The sequence below is a fragment of the Mytilus californianus genome, unplaced genomic scaffold (genome assembly GCF_021869535.1).
Source record: "Mytilus californianus isolate M0D057914Y unplaced genomic scaffold, xbMytCali1.0.p SCAF_4, whole genome shotgun sequence".
Lineage (NCBI taxonomy): Eukaryota > Metazoa > Mollusca > Bivalvia > Mytilida > Mytilidae > Mytilus > Mytilus californianus.
Window position 1 is genome coordinate 32,131,741 of NW_026262690.1, and position 19,537 is coordinate 32,151,277.

General features: G+C 35.9%; 2 protein-coding genes and 1 long non-coding RNA gene across 4 annotated transcripts in view; all 3 read right to left on the reverse strand.

Moving 5' to 3' along the window:
- The window catches only part of LOC127737903 (uncharacterized), a 103,833-nt gene that overhangs the window by 55,843 nt on the left and 28,453 nt on the right, over positions 1-19,537 (reverse strand). The window lies entirely within an intron of this gene.
- Positions 1-19,537, reverse strand: part of LOC127737901 (leukotriene-B4 omega-hydroxylase 3-like) — a 122,406-nt gene that overhangs the window by 13,984 nt on the left and 88,885 nt on the right. Inside the window, exons 1-2 of one of the 2 annotated variants that reach the window (XM_052248868.1) lie at positions 13,565-13,753; positions 8,736-8,883 (exon numbers count right to left, since the gene is read on the reverse strand). In XM_052248868.1, the coding sequence (XP_052104828.1) occupies positions 8,736-8,883; positions 13,565-13,747 (331 nt within the window). In that variant the 5' untranslated portion in view covers positions 13,748-13,753. Of the gene's footprint in view, positions 1-8,735; positions 8,884-13,564; positions 13,754-19,537 lie in introns of those variants that run through there. The other variant, XM_052248869.1, reaches the window with a different exon arrangement.
- On the reverse strand, positions 848-7,718 carry LOC127737917 (uncharacterized). The gene is made up of 2 exons (XR_007999881.1): positions 7,574-7,718; positions 848-2,827 (listed from the first exon to the last, which is right to left on the reverse strand). It is a non-coding gene; the product is annotated as an uncharacterized LOC127737917 (long non-coding RNA).

Consider the following 19,537-nt stretch of genomic DNA (forward strand, 5'->3'; position numbering starts at 1 on the left):
TTAATTCGCACTTTTGTCATTTACTTTACAATATTTTCTATATGTGAGTGAAAAAATACAAGAAAACGTGTATTCGTTAACGCTTCAGTTTGCAATGCGGTCGCTGTTTTTACGAAATTCATTCGATCAGACATAAATAATTTTAACAGTATTACCTGTAAGTATACATAACAGAACATGCATTCCTAGAAATGTCTTATCCAGAGAATTCATTTTTAAATGGTTGTGGAAACTTTTTCAGTATAGCCTATTATTAGAAAGCTGGACAAACTTCTGTTTGCTGGTGTTTATATGTTTATAAAAACACAGCTGGTATTATGCCATATAATTTCATTACTAATAGTGATTAAAATGCGTAATCTAGACTACGGTTCGGTACCAATTTCGTCGTCAGTGCTAATGAAAATATTAAATTTCTTGGTAACAAGGATGTCATATAACCTCCTAGATGGTATTTTTAAAGATATATGAACATCAAAACTCGTGAGATACGTTTTATGAGTGTTTGTTAAAAAATGTCATTCTAGATCAATTAACAAAAATTATGGATTTTTCCCCTATTTTTTCAAAATAATTTCCCCTTCGTACATTGATTTATAATCTCGACGCGGTTTTGATCTCAATATCATAGCCCTTTGAAAGACCACTAACTCAAGTATCGTAATTTATAACTCCCGTGAAGACGCGAATTAATTTTTATCAGAGACATGTCTCTGTTGTATTTAACAAGATTAGTAAATGCAACGACGTCTATTGGAAGGAGTTAGAAGTTATCGTTAATTATCTACTGTCCAATTTAAACAGATTGGGTTATCTCGCGTGGAAATGTGACATATTCTTGCACATGATTGAAAAAATTAATTACTATAACAAAGTATGCGCACCGGTTGTTGATTTTTTGTTTTTTTTAATATAAATTTCAAGATTTCCTGTGTTAATTCCCAGTTTTTGGTGAAGTTCGTGTTGCTCAATCTTGAGTTTTTCGGTGTAGGGTTTTGTAAACTGTTGTTTGTCTGTTCATTTTGTTTCTTCAGTCTTGGTGTTTTTAATAGACTTATGGTTTTTCATTGCTCCTTTTTATAACTTTTCTTTCTTTTTCTTATGTGATTTTGCATATTTTCAATAAAAAATATATGATTCATACACAATAAAAGGTATAAGCTGTCGTTGGAATTCACCTCCGTTTAGTAGAACAAGAAGTCCTAAAAATATCTTCAAATCTATTGAGTTTTTACTGTATTGTCAATATGAACTTGTGACATATACCTCACATCTATTTTTATTCATGTTTATTAACATGTGACACTTTCATTGTTATACAAGTTCATTCATTTTGCTCTAAAAAGTTACGCGCTTTTCTTATTTGCCATCTTTTTCTATTCGAGTGCTGAAGATGTACAATTTACATAAATAGTTGAATGAGTTGCAATGCAATGATAAAACTAAAACAAAAATCGTACTTCACTCCCTTTGATTTTTAAATATTGTATTGCATTTTATCATATTAACAAATATTGTTCATTGTAAAATCTAAAATATACGTGTATCTGTTCGTTTAGAATTTCATTTCGAATCTGTTGGATAGTTGGCTCATTGGTAATCATACCACATCTCTTAATCTAATGTGGTCGGTATATTTGTCCCACGCTAAGACGTGTATAATTCCTCAAATATTTGTACATGTAAAGCTTCTAACATTAGTTCAAAAACGAATGAGAAAGCTTGAAATAAAAAATAAAATTTTCCTGAAAAAAACCAAAGACAAGACCGTTGCAAAAAGAGACAACAATACAATAAAATAATGGAATATACGCTCGTACTACGGAAAATTAAACAGCCAGAAAAAAGAAAACCAATGATGAACTGGGATTTTCCGGAAACATATGGAGTTCCTGCTCGACTAATATTGCAATTTCGGTTCGAAACGTCCGTTCTATATTTGTAATAATTATCGATTGAGAAAGAAAACTTTATATTTACAGGAATAATCATTTTACCAAAAGTTGCATCAATAGAGTAAAAGATGTGCGACTTCACAAACATTAAAAATATAATAAACAATTCATTGAATAACCATCAAAAATATTGTAACCTGAGTATTTTGAAATTTTACTAAATTGTAACTATAAAAAAATATAATGTCCCAAAGAATACACGTAATGACTGTCCTACATATACCTTTAAACACAAATCAAAAGGTTTCTGTCGAGGGTTTCTTATTGTTGAGTGTCGAGTGTCGAATGTCGAGTTACAAAAGTCGACTTGCGAGTTAAAGTTACGCATTAGACAAACAAATATAATAGGATTTTTTGGAGGTTTAAAACATTTATAAAAGTGGAATATAGAATTAAATTTTGCTATTAGCAGAAAGTTTTGTTCAATTTCGTTAAAATAAGTTAAAAAACATCACTGATGTATTATTGCAATAATTCAACAAATTTGTATGCATGCAACCTTTAATTTGATCTTTAGTGGAGATGGCTGCAAATGTTCAGTATTCTGTTACGCCGTTTATCAATTTATATAGTTCGTTAGATTATATTTTTAATCTATTTATGTGTTCCAGTCTAGGAGGATTATTTATCGTTAAACCGTATAGAATGTCAAAACATCGTATCATCGTTACCTTTCCCTTTCCTACACGTACCTCGAACTGAATACTGCAAGGTCATCTCAGTACTGGAGAACATTCTGAGGACAAACGTCATCTAGGACACAAATCGTGGCTAACCACAGAGTGAGTTACATTTATAACTTTGTATTTGATGCTTTCAAATCGTTCTTCACATAATTGAACTCTTTATCCGTGATATACTGGAAACTTCACCTATAACTGCAGCTTTATTTCGCGTTCTATGGACTTTGCTATCGTCTACACTTGACATTCATACATTATAACATTAATTGAACTCATTGTAAAATTGTATTTTATTTTGTTTTTTCAGCTTTTAACCATATGTCAGATTAGTTTATAATTAAAGTATCAGCACCTGATAGTCTTTTCTGCTTGAAGCCAATCGTCGGTTATACTTAATGGTCAGGCTATTACAGTAGAAAGTCTACAACTTGCCTGTTGTGTCTCACAGATAACGCCACTTCACGTCAGTTCTACAGCTACAACCTGGCTGTTGAGCCCTGCAAGAACGCGTCATCCATTGACGTACAGTAAATTGACAACAACTTGTCTACACATATCCTGACCAGGAAATACAACGGAACATCGTTCGTAGCTGTTACCTTGACACTACGCAACACAGCTTGTGTTTTGACAGCAAACCAACAACGTTGAGCCATCATGGATCCCAGTCACACTGAACAGCAAGACGAGGTTCAACCCCCAGAGGGAGATGTCCCTGAAGAACTAGTAGAAAATCCGTCCAATACCACACATTTAGATGATAATCCCTAGGCTAGGCGAGTACGTGACCTCACAAAAAGGGTAAAGGAGCTATCACAGAAAAACGTGACAAGTTCTGTCAGGAACTAGAGGCCCTCTGGTCAGATGTAGAATCCCAGTTATTGGAAGTCACCACGCCTCCTAACAAGCTCCAGCAACTCTTAACAGCCCAGGATAACCTTGTAAAAGCCTGTAGGAATTATCGTAGGCTCACAGATGAGTACCTGGACTTTCTGAAAAGGACCAGAACATTGGACAGTCAAAAAGACATAGACGCATGTAATCTCACATTGGATATTCGTCTGTCCAAAGTGGACCTAGCTCTAGAAACATTGCACGAACATCGTCTCGACCTGACAAAGGCTAAATCTACTAAAACAAAGACCTAAAAGAGTAAGAAAGCCTCACATAGCGGCAGCTCTAACGTGTCTGACATGTCAAGCCTAGCACGGAGGAAGCGTGCCAAAGCAGAGGCCGCTAGATCAAAAATAGCCTTTGTCGAACAACATGCACTTATCCTACAACAGGAGGCAATGTTAGAGGAACAAGCCCTGTTCAGACAAACGGAAATGGAGCAGGAAGCCGCACGTAAAAGGGCTATAATTGAACAGGAAGCCACACGTAAAAAGGCTGAAATGGAACAAGAAGCCGCGCGTACAAAGGCTGAAATGGAACATGAGCAGAGCAAGAGACCATACGCAGGAAGGCTCAAATGCAACAGGAGGCCGCACGTGTAAGCCGGGAAAAAGCCGAACTGAAAGCCAAGTTAAACCTTCTCGAAGCACGAAGAGAAGCTGCAGCCGCAGAAGCCGAAGCTCGCATCCTAGAATATGACGACAGCCAAGCGTTAGACGATCTTCCTAAGGAAACGGAAGAATCCGCTCCAACGTGTGCGAGGTTTCATCAATAAACACCCTGTACCAACTGCCGTACAGGAAGAGCCAGGACCTGTTAAGATTGAGCTAAGTCATGAAGCACCAGCGTTCGTGCCATCTGTGGCACTGAACTTGCCATCACAAACACCTGCGGTCTTGCCTACACATGCTAAATCACCAGAAGTTAATGTATTCCCTTTTCTGGGAACAATAACAGGCATAGGAAAACAGGGCGTTTCAGAAGAGATCCCTGTTGCCTACCAAAAACAAGGCGTTATAGAAGAGATCCCTGTTTCACACCAAAAACAAGGTGTTATAGAAGAGACCCCTGTTGCACATCTGTAACAAATCACCCCTTCATCGGAGATAACCAGATTTCTCTTGCGTAAGGACCTACTGTTCTCCCGGCTTACAAGCTTTAACGACCGGGCAGAATCCTTCCATACATGGAAAGCCAGCTTTAAAAAATTCATAGACGAATTACAAGTTTCTGACTCGGAACAGATAGACCTACTTATTAAATGGCTTGGACCAGAGTCTGCCAAACATGCCATGAGTATAAGGGCATCAAATGCCAACAACCCAACAAGAGGCCTACAGAGACTATGGGAGAGACTTGACGACCGATATGGTGCTCCAGAAATGTTGGAGGCGTCCCTCGTCAACAAACTTGTCAACTTCCCAACACTGACGAATAAGGACAACTCACTCCTTTACGATTTGTCAGATATTATCTCAGAAATAGAGAATCACAAGGAAAACCCCAAACTTGGATGTTTGCTAGCTTATTTCGACTCTTCGTCCGGGATAGCTCCAATTGTAGAAAAACTGCCATACGGACTCCAAGAAAAGTGGGTAACAAGGTCTTCAAGATACAAGTCTAAACACGAAGTTGCCTTTCCGGCGCCTTTCACAGAATTATCTGTCTTCATTAGGGAAATTAGCAAAATAAAGAACGATCCTGGTTTCATCTTTGGGTCAAAAGTCACACCAAATACAAAAGGTGCTGGTCTGCGCCAAAGTTCACATCTCAGACGTTTTCTATAGTCATCGTAAATAAGACAGCAGTTGAACAACAACCTGGAGAGAGCCGTGAACAACAAAGTCTTTGCATTTTGCATAATACAAAGCTTCCTTCAAACGAATGCCGAGCGTTCCGAGCCAAATCTATTGTGGAACGAAAAGAACTGTTAAGACAGAACAATGTTTGCTACAAGTGCTGTGAGTCAACCACACACATAAGTCGTGATTGCAACGCGAGCATCAGTTGTAACGAGTGTGGAAGTCAACGACACACTACCGCACTACACATAACAAGGGAGCAACCACTCACCATTTCTCAAGATAATTCGCCTGGAACAATCTACGGCGGGGAGCCAACAGAATCGGCTGAAATCAAGTTAACCTCTGTGAGTTCAACCTGCACAGAGATCCACAAGGATCCTAAGAGTGAGAAATCTTGTGCCAAGATAGTACCTGTGGATGTGTACCACAAGGACAGGACAGACAAAATTATCTGGATGTACGCCATCATTGGCGACCAAAGCAACCGGTCTTTCGCCTCGCCTGATTTCTTCAGTCTGTTCAACGTTCGGCAAAAACCTGAAAACTACTCTCTTACAACAGGCTCCGGCAGAGTAGCTACTGCCGGGAAAAGAGGAAAAGATTTCGTCTTAAAATCTGTACATGGTGACGTACAATTTGATCTGCCTACATTAATTGAATGTAATAATATTCCCAATAATCGAGACGAAATTCCTACTCTTGAAGTCGCAATGCATCATCCTCATCTAAAAGAACTCGGAGGAACATTGTCAAATTCTTCTCTTAATTGGAAGAGACCTTATAGAGGCACACCACGTCCTTGAACAACGCCTAGGACCATCCAGAACTCCGTTTGCCCAAAAGTTGAAACTTGGTTGGGTCATAATTGGAAATACATACATTGACAAGCAAACTGTTCCGCTTGAAGTCAACACGAAGATAACTAACGTTTCAATCACGGAACCAGAACAACGTCTTGCCTCAAGACCGGAAATAGCCTTCAAGGACAAGAATCCAATTGTTGTTCAGGATAACGACCAATACTTTAATTCGAATACCAAGGTTGTAAAATCGCATTCCAAACAATTCCTTGAGTATACTGGACCTAGTACCAAGCCTGGTAAACTCACGAATTTCTCTAAAGGGACAGCGTTCGTTTCACTAAAAACAAAATCTGTGACTTCTATAGAAAATTCTATGGACAAAGAAAATGTCATTCCGAAATCAACAAGACCTGAAGTTCATGGAGAGGAAATCAGTCGCATTCACAAACCTATTCCGAAAGAAGGACCGATTGCCAATCTCAATCTGCCTTTGAACAATCAACTTCTACTCCGAGTAGGAAGCAGTATCGTCAAGTCTGACTGGAATATTAGTGAAAAGGAACCGGTGGTCTTATCTGGACATCATCACAAAGTAACACCTTTTGTTGGACATTACTACGACAAAATCAAACATCGAGGACGCCACTTTACAGATAGAGCGAGTAATTCCGCAGGATGGAACGTTAGGACGAAACGCTTTCGTCTGAGACTCACAAAGATGTGACATTTCGCCAAATCAGACGAGGACCAAGTACTAACTCCCGTCATACTTACCGGAGGATATCGCCGTCTTACAACGTTGGAGAAAACAGTTCCTATTATCGATACAGCAGAAATGGAACATTCTACAGAACACAACAATCTCATCCGAGACATCCTTCTTCTAAAGGACACGAAACTGTGCCAGTTTCCCATGGAATGAATTTATCAGGAAACTTTATAGTGAAAAGTCGTAAGTTGAGACCTGATATTTCTCACACGACCAATAGTGGACATTTCACCTGTATATATTCAATTTATGTTGGGATTTATTTATTTATCTTATATACATATGCGAATAATTTATGAAATAGCGATATCAGATAGACATCGGACGGGGAGTATTCTGTTACGCCGTTCCTCAATTTATATAGTTCGTTAGATTATATTCTTAATCTATTTATGTGTTCCAGTCTAGGAGGATTATTCATCGTTAAACCGTATAGAATGTCAAAACATCATATCATCGTTATCTTTCCCTTTCCTACACGTACCTCGAACTGAATACTGCAAGGTCATCTCAGTACTGGAGAACATTCTGAGGACAAACGTCATCTAGGACACAATTCGTGGCTAACCACAGAGTGAGTTACATTTATAACTTTGTATTTGATGCTTTCAAATCGTTCTTCACATAATTGAACACTTTATCCGTGATATACTGGAAACTTCACCTTTAATAACTGCAGCTTTATTTCGCGTTCTATGGACTTTGCTATCGTCTACACTTGACATTCATACATTATAACATTAATTGAACACATTGTAAAATTGTATTTTATTTTGTATTTTCAGCTTTTTACCATATGTCAGATTGGTTCATAATTAAAGTATCAGCACCTGATAGTCTTTTCTGCTTAAGCCCAATCGTCGGTTATACTTAATGGTCAGGCCATTACATTCAGCATGTGGTGGTCAGCATGTTCATTCATTAAAAAGAAAAGAATGTCAACATCGAAAAGTGAGACAAGGGAAACACCAGGAATAAACATTTCTTTGACTGATCCGGCCTTTAAAAAATTATTCATATACAGATAAAACGAAGATTTACACATATGTTTAACCTTTAACATGAATTCAAACAGACCTAGAAAAATCTGATTGTACGTGCTGGTCTGTCAATTTATATTTATATTAATGTTTTATTATATCTGGGTATTATTATATGACGGCAGTCCTCTGATGTCATCTCTATGGATAATTAGATGGCGTATAGTCTTAAGTAGACACGAAATGCTGATACATTATAGCGAGCCCATGCATTGTTAATTGTTTCTTTTGGATTTTTTTTCTTAATTTAGATATACGTTTTAGTACGTTATAAATAAAGCATGAGAATTCATGGTTACTGGGGGATAGGAAAATTTTTTTAGCCTTCCAAAATTCGTTATTTTTTATTACTTTTTAATTTCAATTATTTTCACGTTTTTGTTTTTGCTTTTGTTTTATATTAACATATATATACTAGACATAACATGTATTAATTTGCTATTTACCAATACAAACTAATTGATGTCTAAAAGAAGTTCTATTTAAACTCAGATTGTATGTTATTGTTATTGAAAAAACTAAGTAACGTTTTGCTTTGGATGCTGTCTCTTTATTCTTAAAAAGCTTCTGTCCTTGTCTTGAAAATTTCCATTGAGTTTTGATAAAGTTGATGGAAAAACGTAAACCACTGTGACAATCGTTAATGTTGACGGCGGTGATGGAATATATATAGGTTCGATATGTCTCCACTTCGCGATTCGTTTCTCAGGCGAGACAAAAATAGAATACATATATAGGAATACAAGGATAATACAAAAGCAAGTTATAAAGACAAAGAATACATACCAGCGGTCTTAAGCAATACCTTTACCGAATCGGGATGTACCAATGATACAACTGGTCTAAAAGGTCCAAACCATACACAGTAGAACTGAGGAAATCTTCGTGTCAGTGTATTTATCTGATTTATGTCTATGCTATCATTTTTAACATACTGTTATAAAGAAATGAAAAAAAAATATTACCTTTAAAAGAAACAAAAATCATCAAATATTATGTACATAAAGGGAAGTTAGTATCTCCTAGAAGCAAACATGAGAATTGTGACTCTGTATACACTACGTGTTCGCACAGTCTTATCAAACAGAAGGTTTTTTTATTTATAAAAATGATCCTTAAAAAAAATCTGAATGCAAATTGATTTGCTGAAATTCAGATAAAGCCTTCCTGTTTCTATGAAAAAAAAATATATGCTAGATATACTAACGGAGACTGAAATTTTCTACCCGAATACACACTTTGTACGTTTCGGCAATACATGCAGTTTATCGACGGATTTTTTGGTATTCCTATAGGCACCAATTGAGTCCCTTTACAGCTCATTAAGATGGGGGTTTCATTAATGCAAATTATTAAAAACATTTACTAAATCATTTCATAGATACAAATACAAAGTACTGATCTGATGAGTCTAGTCTTTTCCAAATTATTTTTACAGTTTGTTTGTATGTTGTGTTTTTACACCACTGTCCCAGGTTTGTAGGGTGTGTTGTTAAACCACTGTCCCAGGTTAAGGGATGATCTAGTGCTCACACACATGTTAACAACTCCAAGTCTTTATGTGACCTATCCAAGCCAGGAACCTGTAATCCAGCAGTTCGTTGGTTGTTGTATACCATATTTTTTGTTCATTGTTGTAGACTACAAAAGGATATAGAAAGTTGTCTCATTGGCAAACATACAACATCTCAATATTTTTAAATGGGCTGTATATCTTGAGTAAAATCTACAAACCTATAAACTACAAAACACAGGTCCAACATACAAAACACAGGCCATACATGTGTACAGGTTCGCAATAATTTAATTTGAGGTGTATAGGGTTTGTGTTGTGGGTATAACATATATGAGCAGAGTTTGAGTATGTTTCAAAAGTATGCTGATTTTCCCTTCGTTAATGGATACCGATTTCCTATAGCCATTTTTCCTCAATGCCAAATTTTCCGGGTAGACTGGATCAATTCAGTTTTCCCCCCAGAAAAAAATGGCATGATCCCAGTTTTTCCCTCAGCGTGATGGGGGGAAACCAGGATCAGGCCTATTTGCCCCTCTAGTTGCACGAGAAGCTTATTTTCTCCTCTTGTAGTAACGTCCGCGACGTCAGTTGAGATATTAATTATTCATTAAAGGATAGTAACTATTCTTTTTATGACAAGCCGTCAAAACTGTTTAAACCATTTTCCAAATTTACACACTGAGAATTAATAAAAAAAAACACACTGAGATTAAAAAACCTTAAAACACACACTGAGATTTCATAAGACGCACTGAGATTACAAATCAAATGAAAAAAAAAACACACTGATAATTGAAAATTACACACTGTGAATTGCAAATTACACACTGAGATTTCAAAAGACACACTGAGAATGCAAATTACACGCTGAGATTTCAAAAAGACACACTGAGATGAAATAACCTGAAAAACACACACTGAGAATTTGAAATTACACACTGAGATTCGTGCGCACTTTTTATGCGCACATATCTAATTAGCATACTTAATCTGAATCTATTACAAGCTTAAAACAACTAGGGGACAGAACTCGTTAGTCCTTCAATTTGGCGACAAATGTTTTATAAAAAACAGTAGAAATACAACGAATAGAAAAAATACGTTATTAAAGATCAATAGAACAAGAAAATTACCCACTTTCTCTCATTACAAAATACAACCAAATGGTGAAAAACTTTATTAGAATTATAAGAAAACATTGGAACAATCTACAAAAAGACAAACAATGCAGTGAAATTTTTACCCAAGTGCCTATTATAGCATATAAACGTAACTAAAATATAAAAGATTACCTTGCGAAATCCGGGTAACAGTTGAAAGACTTTTGAAAAGGGAACCCATGCTTAAACAGTTTTAAGCAAAAAATCCCGATACACTGTTAGTAATAATCTGAATTATAGGCAACAAACTTATGAATATGAGTTAGCAAACAACGATGTTAAGTCTTGAAATTTATTACGAATGTTGGTTGAAGGAACCGCATTTTATTACAATGACGAAAGTTTGGGAGACCAAGATATTAGTCTGTTGAATTATTCATCTCAAGAATATTCATTAGTAATGTACATATTAATCTCAGTGTGTATTTTTGAAATCTCAGTAAATAATTAACAATTCTCAGTGTGTATTTTTCAATTTATTTCATCCCAGTGTGTCTTTTTAAAATCTCAGTGTGTAATTTTAAATTCTCAGTGTGTTTTTCATTTTTTTAAATCTCAGTGTGTGATTCTGAAATCTCCGTGTGTAATTTTCGATTTGTCAGTGTGTTATTTTAGGTTTTTAAATCTCAGTGTGGTTTTTTTAATTCTCAGTGTTTATTTTTTTCGAAAAAAGGGTTTAAACATAGTTTTGACGAAAACGGCTTGCAATACCTTTTAATTATTTTAGCGTTACCACACCATCATCGTATCATTATACATTCTACTACTAGTGGGCGTTTAACAACATTGACTACCCATGAGGGTCTCCACGGTCGGTATTATACATTCAATATCAAATGATTTGTTTACGTATACATGTATATGAAGTACATAGTATGATGTGGTGGTCACACCCATTCTCCTCAGAGAACCCTTGGTATGTGTTACGTGACTTTCTGTGGTAGGTCGTAAGGCCCAATGGTCAACCCATGTTCCTGTTGAAGCCCACATGAAGAAGGAATTTTGTCGGATGGTAACATTTGTTGTTGGAATAAATGAAACATATGATGAGCCCTTGGGTATGCTTTCTTTATATATTTTTTAAGACCGCCTGGGTATGACTGATTATTGTAAGAGGGGTCCCATCGCATTGGATGTACTGAAATCAATTGATGTCTTGTTTGCGTGTTGCATTGGGTAACTTTGTGCTGTCTCCGTACCATGGCCCAATATCCGTTCCATTTCACATTCCACCCGCAAGAGAATGGAATTTCAAATCAGCGTAACATAACCGAATGACGCCATGAACTTTAAGTACGATTTTCATGTTAACCATACGAATATATATGTCGGATTTTTAGACAGAGTATAATGACAATTCCATTGGTCAAACTTATAATCTCACTAGATCGCATAAACCAAAATGCAAAATCTACTATCTTTCTAGGTGGCGACTTTAATCTTGGCCACATAAACTGGGATATGCCATACACAATTCCTAGCAAACGAGACATTAAGCTTCATGCACAACTTCTTAATATCATAAATGAACATTCACTAGAGCAGATTGTAAAACAAAACCACAAGGGGATACAGAACACTCGATCTAATCAACTCAAGCCGGGAAACAGATTATTTTAGCATTCCAGAGATCAATCATTTTTAAAGAAAATACTGAAAATAAATACAATAAATGGCAGTACAATTTCAATGGTTATATATTATGGGGGACATATGGAAAATATTGGGGGAAATGTGGCTATATTTATACGTATTGCCAACTTTCTGTGAGGGAAGAAAGGCACTGATCCAAAATTTCCCCGGTAGAAACATGAAATCATGCCAGTTCTCCCCGGCATGGGGGAATAATACCAATAACTATTTTTCTATTTTTGTGTTATTTGTTTTCTAACTTTGTGTTGTTTTTGTACAAATTTACTCCATATATCACCTTATTCATTATATAGGGAATCACTGATGCATGACTGGAGCCCCCTTTTTAGGTCAGTCAGCGCCCCCCCCGCCCCCCTCCTTAAAAAATTCTGGATCCGCCACTGGCAGTGCTTAATTTCTATGAATGATTTGAAAGGAGATATGAAGTATACGTAATTAATTTAGACATTAACCCAATTAAACAACAAACAAAACAATTTACTTCTAAAAATTAACCTACGGTCTTCTACAATGGACATGTCATTACAATATTTTAAGTTTTTAATCCTCCCAAATCTAGCTATGATATATAGAATAGTTGTGAATACATGTAAAAAAAAAATTCCTTAATAGCAAAAATATGAATATTACTTAAAACAATGAGCAGGGTCAAGAACAAACTTCTAGTAATTGTTTTGATGTTTATTGAACATTTATACTATCTATATATATGCTATATGAGAAAAAGAGAAATAAAAGAAAATTATAAATTTCAAATACGAAAATACTGTTGTCATTTTAAAAGAACGGTCTCTCACAAAATATTATGTCAATCCGGTATGTTAAGCTTTAAAGGATTAGTACGATAAGGACATTATTTAACACCCAACATTAAACGACATACTGCTTCATAATTTGTTTGGTAAAATTTGTTGATTTATTTGCAAAGCTATTTTGAATGAATTAATCTACAAAGCGAGAACACTTTCCACTTTCATCAGCTAAGAGACGGCAAGCTTTTTTAGAAAAGCTATTACTTGTTATGTTTCCTTCCCTGTACCTTTGTTAATGGTTTTAGAGAATAAAGTATATCTATCTATCTATCTATCTATCTATCTATCTATCTATCTATCTATCTATCTATCTATCTATCTATCTATCTATCTTTATCTATCTATCTATCTATCTATCTATCTATCTATCTATCTCTCTCTCTCTCTCTCTCTCTCTCTCTCTCTCTCTCTCTCTCTCTCTCTCTCTCAATAACCTTGACCTAGAATTTATCGGAGATAAACATGCTTACGTACCAGATGAAGGTTACCACGGATCCAATGTTTTTGTTTGGTACTGTATCCAGGCAAAGCATCGAAAAAATATCGCATCCGTTGATATTTTATTAAAAATCGGATCACAACAAAGAATATGTACACAGTTATTCCAAAACCGGCTGTTGAACACAAAGATCCTGACAAAAAGCTTATGTGCGCCATGTTCAATGTGATTGTTAACCAACGTTAGAACGACCTTATTCAAGGTAGTATCCCGTAAAGTGATAAGTTAAAAATAACATTATAACAAGTTATCATTAATAATTTATCAAATGGTCATTATATATGTATTTGCGAATGAGTTTGCGTGATTACACATAAACTCTTCTCAATTTTTGTATTAAATCATTGTCTTATATAACAAATTCTTGCCGTTGGATATATCAACTGACAATTGTTGTATCCTGTACTGTATTTGAACTTTATCACTGCTAGTAATGTTGACCTGCGATAACATGATTTCTGTGGACCTTGATGACAATAGTTACAGTACATGTAAACAAAAAATCGTTATTGTTTATTAATTTCTTTGTTTTGTTTATTTTTTGTTTGTTTGTTTGATATTTTTGCATGCGCAGCTAGTAGAAGGCGGTTGTATATCTAAGAGGATATGTTTATATAGTAACGTTATACTTCCTCACTTCAAGAGTTATTATATATAGTTGCTATACAATAAAAAAATATTGTTTGTGGTGAGACAAATGAGTCGAAAATATCCCGATTTGTACCAAGATACAGGGGAAATAAAATTGATACACAGAACCCGAATTCAATCCATCTTTGGCTTAAATGTTACATTTTTCACTGTTTTTTGTTGTCGAAAAGCGTCCCGTTTTGAAATAAATTCTTTGAATATTTGAGTTCGCGAAATACAATCTGTAAATAGACATTTCTACAATCAAAAGCCTTGATAATTTGATGTGTTTTAACTGTTCGGAACGCATGTTCGGAATAATCTGATCTGACGGCAGATATAGGTCACCACTTCACAAGTAAATATAAACAACTAGTCTAAGAACACTATTGTCTTGGTGTCCGTCAGCATATTTTTTCCCTACAAATCTGAAGTGATATACATATGTTTCTATATTTAGATCACAATGTTGACTAAATGTTGGTTATCAGTCGATTTGAGATCATAGACACCTAGTGTCAACAATTACCTCAGATATGTAACCGCGTTGCCAATCAAAGTACTGAAGTACTGTCAACTCGGATGATCCAAGATCTGTTGGTTGAATAATAAATGATAGGGATTTTAATCTTGCTGTAATACTGACTGTACTGTTGTGATAATTCTCTTATATGCATCATCTGACTATCATTATAATCTAGATTGCTGCCTTTTATCATATCAATATTGTAATGTCTCTATCGGACGATTATTCTGGATTAAACCAAAGGCATGTACAAACACATAACACCATTGAAGGTACAATCTTTGATACAACACATCCGGTCTTACACATGTTAATGTTGCTTAGTCTTTAGTTTTCTATGTTGTGTCATCTGTACTATTATTTGTCTGTATGTCTTTTTAGTTTTTGGCCATGGAGTTGTCAGTTTGTTTTCGATCTATGAGTTTGACTGTCCCTCTGGTATCTTTCGTCCCTCTTTTTTAATACAGATACATCATTCAATGTAAGGATAGATATAGATAACTCTTACTTATTTGTACTGTCGATATTGCAATCCCTTCCTTTTTTCTAAACTAAATGAAATGAAATATATAAACTAACTTAAAATGAATATGTGATCATTTAAAACTAATTAACTTGTATATAGAATTATCCAAAGGTTTCATAATATTTAATGTCATTGAAAAAAAAACTTTCATAATTAATTGTCTCTGCTTCAAATATAAATTTAATGAAAAACATAAGAAATTATAAAGAAGTGTCTAGTGTTCTCAAATAGCTATTAAAATAATAAAACTTCTATTGACATATCCATTAACAAGTCTTTCTTTGATTAGTTCAATATATAATCTTGTAGCCTTGCAGGTGGTTTGCGATTTCTCGTCGGTCAGCTAATTGCGGTCGTGACCTCATTTATCTTATCTATACGATCCTGAGAATTTTCCACATCTGATGTTTCATTCATACTTAGATTTAACTGATTTTCACTAGACATATTTTCATTTGAGATACTCTCATCTAACACACTTCTTTCTTGTGACATACTTTCATTTGACATATACACATTTCTATTAAGCACATTTTCATTTGATTTTTGATTGAACATATTTTCATTTGACACATTTTGCTGCTCAAATTTTTTCACGTGTGTTATATTTCTACGGTGTTTAACACCTTCATCTGATTGAATTAAAACACTGTTCCCATTCTTCTCCAGTAGAATTAACGGCTAAGGATGAAACGTAGTCGACAACTTGTTATCCTTGTTCTGTTTCATAAGAACTTTATCACCTAGTTCTAACGAACTTTTAATTGCGTTTCGCTTTTTATCAGCATACGTTTTCCCTTTTTCTTTTCGTTCCTAATCTCTATCTCTTACTTCTATGTCTTCATTTGGTGAATGTTCAAGCTCGGGTAATTTTGTTTGCATTTTCCGGCCATAGAGTAGCTCAGCTGGGCTAACTCCAGTAGTTGAGTGAGACGTAGCTCGATACATAAATAAATATTTCTGAAGTTCTTCTTTCCAGTTTTTGTTTTCGGCGTGTGCGATCCGTAGTCGTTTAAGAAAAGATCTGTTTTGCCTCTCTATCTCTCCGTTAGCTTGCGGCCAAAGAGGTGTTATCCTACGGTGCGTTATGCCATTCTGTTCACAAAATTGCTTAAAATACTTACAAATTGGGGTCTATTGTCAGTAGTTATGGATATGGGTAATCCATGGGTTACAAACATTTTGTCCAATGCTTCAACGGTTTTCTCAGCGTTGCTTGTTGACTTCATAACGGCGATTTCGGTCCATCGCGAGTAGTAGTCTACTACGCAAAACAATACATGTCCTGCTAAATGTTCCCACTTTCGCGACGGTTACGCAGTCCTTTGCATTGGTTCGGGTCTTTCCGGTTAAGACACTAACTGGCATCCATAACATTTTCGACACCACTTTTCTATATCACTGTCAATGTTAGGCCACCATTCTTTTGTTCTTAGTCTCTGTTTCATTATCACCATACCGGGATGAACTTCATGTCCAAGCTCCAATATTCGTTCGCGAAGCTCGCTAGGTACCACAATATTGGTTCCGCGAAGTATCAAATTTCCTAATGCACACAGTTCAGACCTTACAGCAAGATAGTGTTTGTATTTCATTTCAAACCAACTACCAGTTCTTAAACATTTCCGAATTTCGTCAAATTCTTCATCCTTTTCAGAACATTGCTCAATTTCATTAACGTTCATTGCAACGGGAGTGGCTTCGTCCACTATTAAATGTAAGTATTCATCCGTTTCATTGTACACGGGTACAGGTTCCTTAGACGACAATAAGCGGGACAGCGAATCTGCTATGTTTTTTGCTCCTGGTATATATTTTACAACATACATATACGTCTGCATCCTTAGAACCCAACGTTCCACTCTTGCACACGGTTTTGATTTAGGCGAAAATATAAACTGGAGCGGTTTATGATCGGTTAATAGTTCAAACTCCTTTCCAAACAGGTATACATGAAATCTTTTACAAGCCCACACTAATCCTAGTGCCTCCTTCTCGGTTTGCGAATATCTCCGCTCAATATCAGACAACGAACGGCTGGTATAACAAATAATCTTGTGAATATCTTCTTGCTTTTGTACTAATACAGCTCCTAGTCCAACTGGACTGGCATCGGCAATAACCTGTGTTTTTGCGTTAATGTCGAAGTATGCTAAGTTCGAATTCGACGCTAGGCACTGTTTCAACTTGTCAAATGCATCATCCTGATCTGGTCCCCATTTAAACGATTGATGTTTACGCATAAGGCGGTTAAGCGGATCGGCTATTGTTGCTAGATTCGGAATAAATCTCCCAGTAAAATTAACAAGTCCCATAAAACTTTTAACTTCGGTGACTGTTTGCGGTTTTCTGGCTTTTTGTATAGCTTGTACTTTGCTATCAGAAACTCCAATTCCATGTTCCGAAAGTATGTGTCCCATGAACTCAATACGTTCCATGTTAAACTGACACTTATCAATGTTCAAAGTTAGTCCCTTTTCTAGCAAACGACACAATAGCTGCTCTAAATTACGATTATGTTCTTCTTCGGATTTTCCATGTACTATGATATCATCGTAAATACTGTTAACGCCTGGCAGTCCTCCTAAAGCTTGATGAATAATCTTGTTGTACATTTCGGGAGTTGTACATTAAACGTTTGTATCTAAATAGTCCTTGGTGTGTCATAAATGTCCGTTGATTCTTGTGACAACTCGATTTGATGAAATGCCCACTTAATATCCAGTTTACTATACACCCTGCTTTGATTGAGATCCTGCAATATTTCCTCGACAGTAGGTATTGGATACCATTCTCGGACTACGGCCTCGTTTGCCCTGCGCATATCAATACACAGACGAATTTCGGAGTTCGTCTTAGGTATAACTACGACGGGCGATACCCATGTACTTGGTCCCTCAACTTTCTCAATAATGTCGAATCCTTGTACCTCTTCCAGTTTTTTTCCAGTTTTTCACGCAAATGAAACGGTACTCTTCGAATCGCCTGAATGACAGGTTTTTCACGCAAATGAAACGGTACTCTTCGAATCGCCTGAATGACAGGTTTCACTTCACGGATTCATCAATTGGAATTTTAAGCTAAACTTTCCTACGCCTTCAAAGCATTTCTGAAATTTCTGTTTAATAATCGCTTTCCAATCATCATTTACTGAATTTACACTTTCTGACGGATTTTGAATTTTCAATATTCCCAACGTTACTGCAGTAGTTTTCTCTAACAACGCTTGACCTTTTTCTCCGACTACAAAGAATTCTGCATCCACATTTTTATCTCCAACAGATACACTAGTGATAAAACTTCCTGCAACATTTAACGGTTGTGTTTTCCCATATGTATAAATGTTCTTATCACTTAACCTTGACTCGCACTTAATTTTAGATTTCTACAAGAATTCCCACATGTTCCTATGAATTACATTGACCGATGCACCTGAATCTATGATGATTGGCATAATAACTCCTCCCACTTTTATAGTGAAATCAACGCTACCGGTCGTTTCGCTGTTTACCGTGAAAACATATGGTTCTTCGTCGTTGTTCTCGGTTTCCACATTTCTTACAGTTGCGTGTCCACGTCTCGAATTAAAATTTCTTGTCTGCTTTGTTTTGCAACACTTTTCGTAATGCCCTTCTTTCTTGCATTTTCGACATTTCTTTCCCCTCGCTGGACAACTTGTATCTGTCTTAATGTGTCCCTCGTGACCACATGCAAAACAACGTCTTTGTTTGAAATCGGATTGATTTTGAGTCTTGAATTTTGAATGTTTATCAAATTTATGTTGACTTACTTTGTTTATTTGTTCCTTTTGTTCCATTGAGACGGCTCTTTGTTCGGATGCTTTTAATGATTGAGCAATTTCCCTTAACTGCACTAAAGTCACATTTCTTTCCAGCACTTTTCTTCTCAAACGCTGAGATTAACATTTATCTATAACTTGGTCACGAATGTTTTCCTCGATATCACGAAAGTTACAAAACACGCTTTCTGTCTCAAACGTGTAATATATTGTTCCACCGTTTCACTCGAAGTATGCGTCATTGCTCGAAATTGGGAGCGTTCAACTGCTGAATTAACATGCGGTGTAAAATGTGCATCTAAAGCTCTAACAGTTACATCATACACAGTTTCTTCTTCTTCTGGCTCAGCTATTTCCAGCGTAAAATAAATGTCTTACACATGTTAATACAGATACAATTACAGATAAGCACACAGCATCATTCAATGTAAGGATAGATAACTCTTACTTATTTGTACTGTCGATAT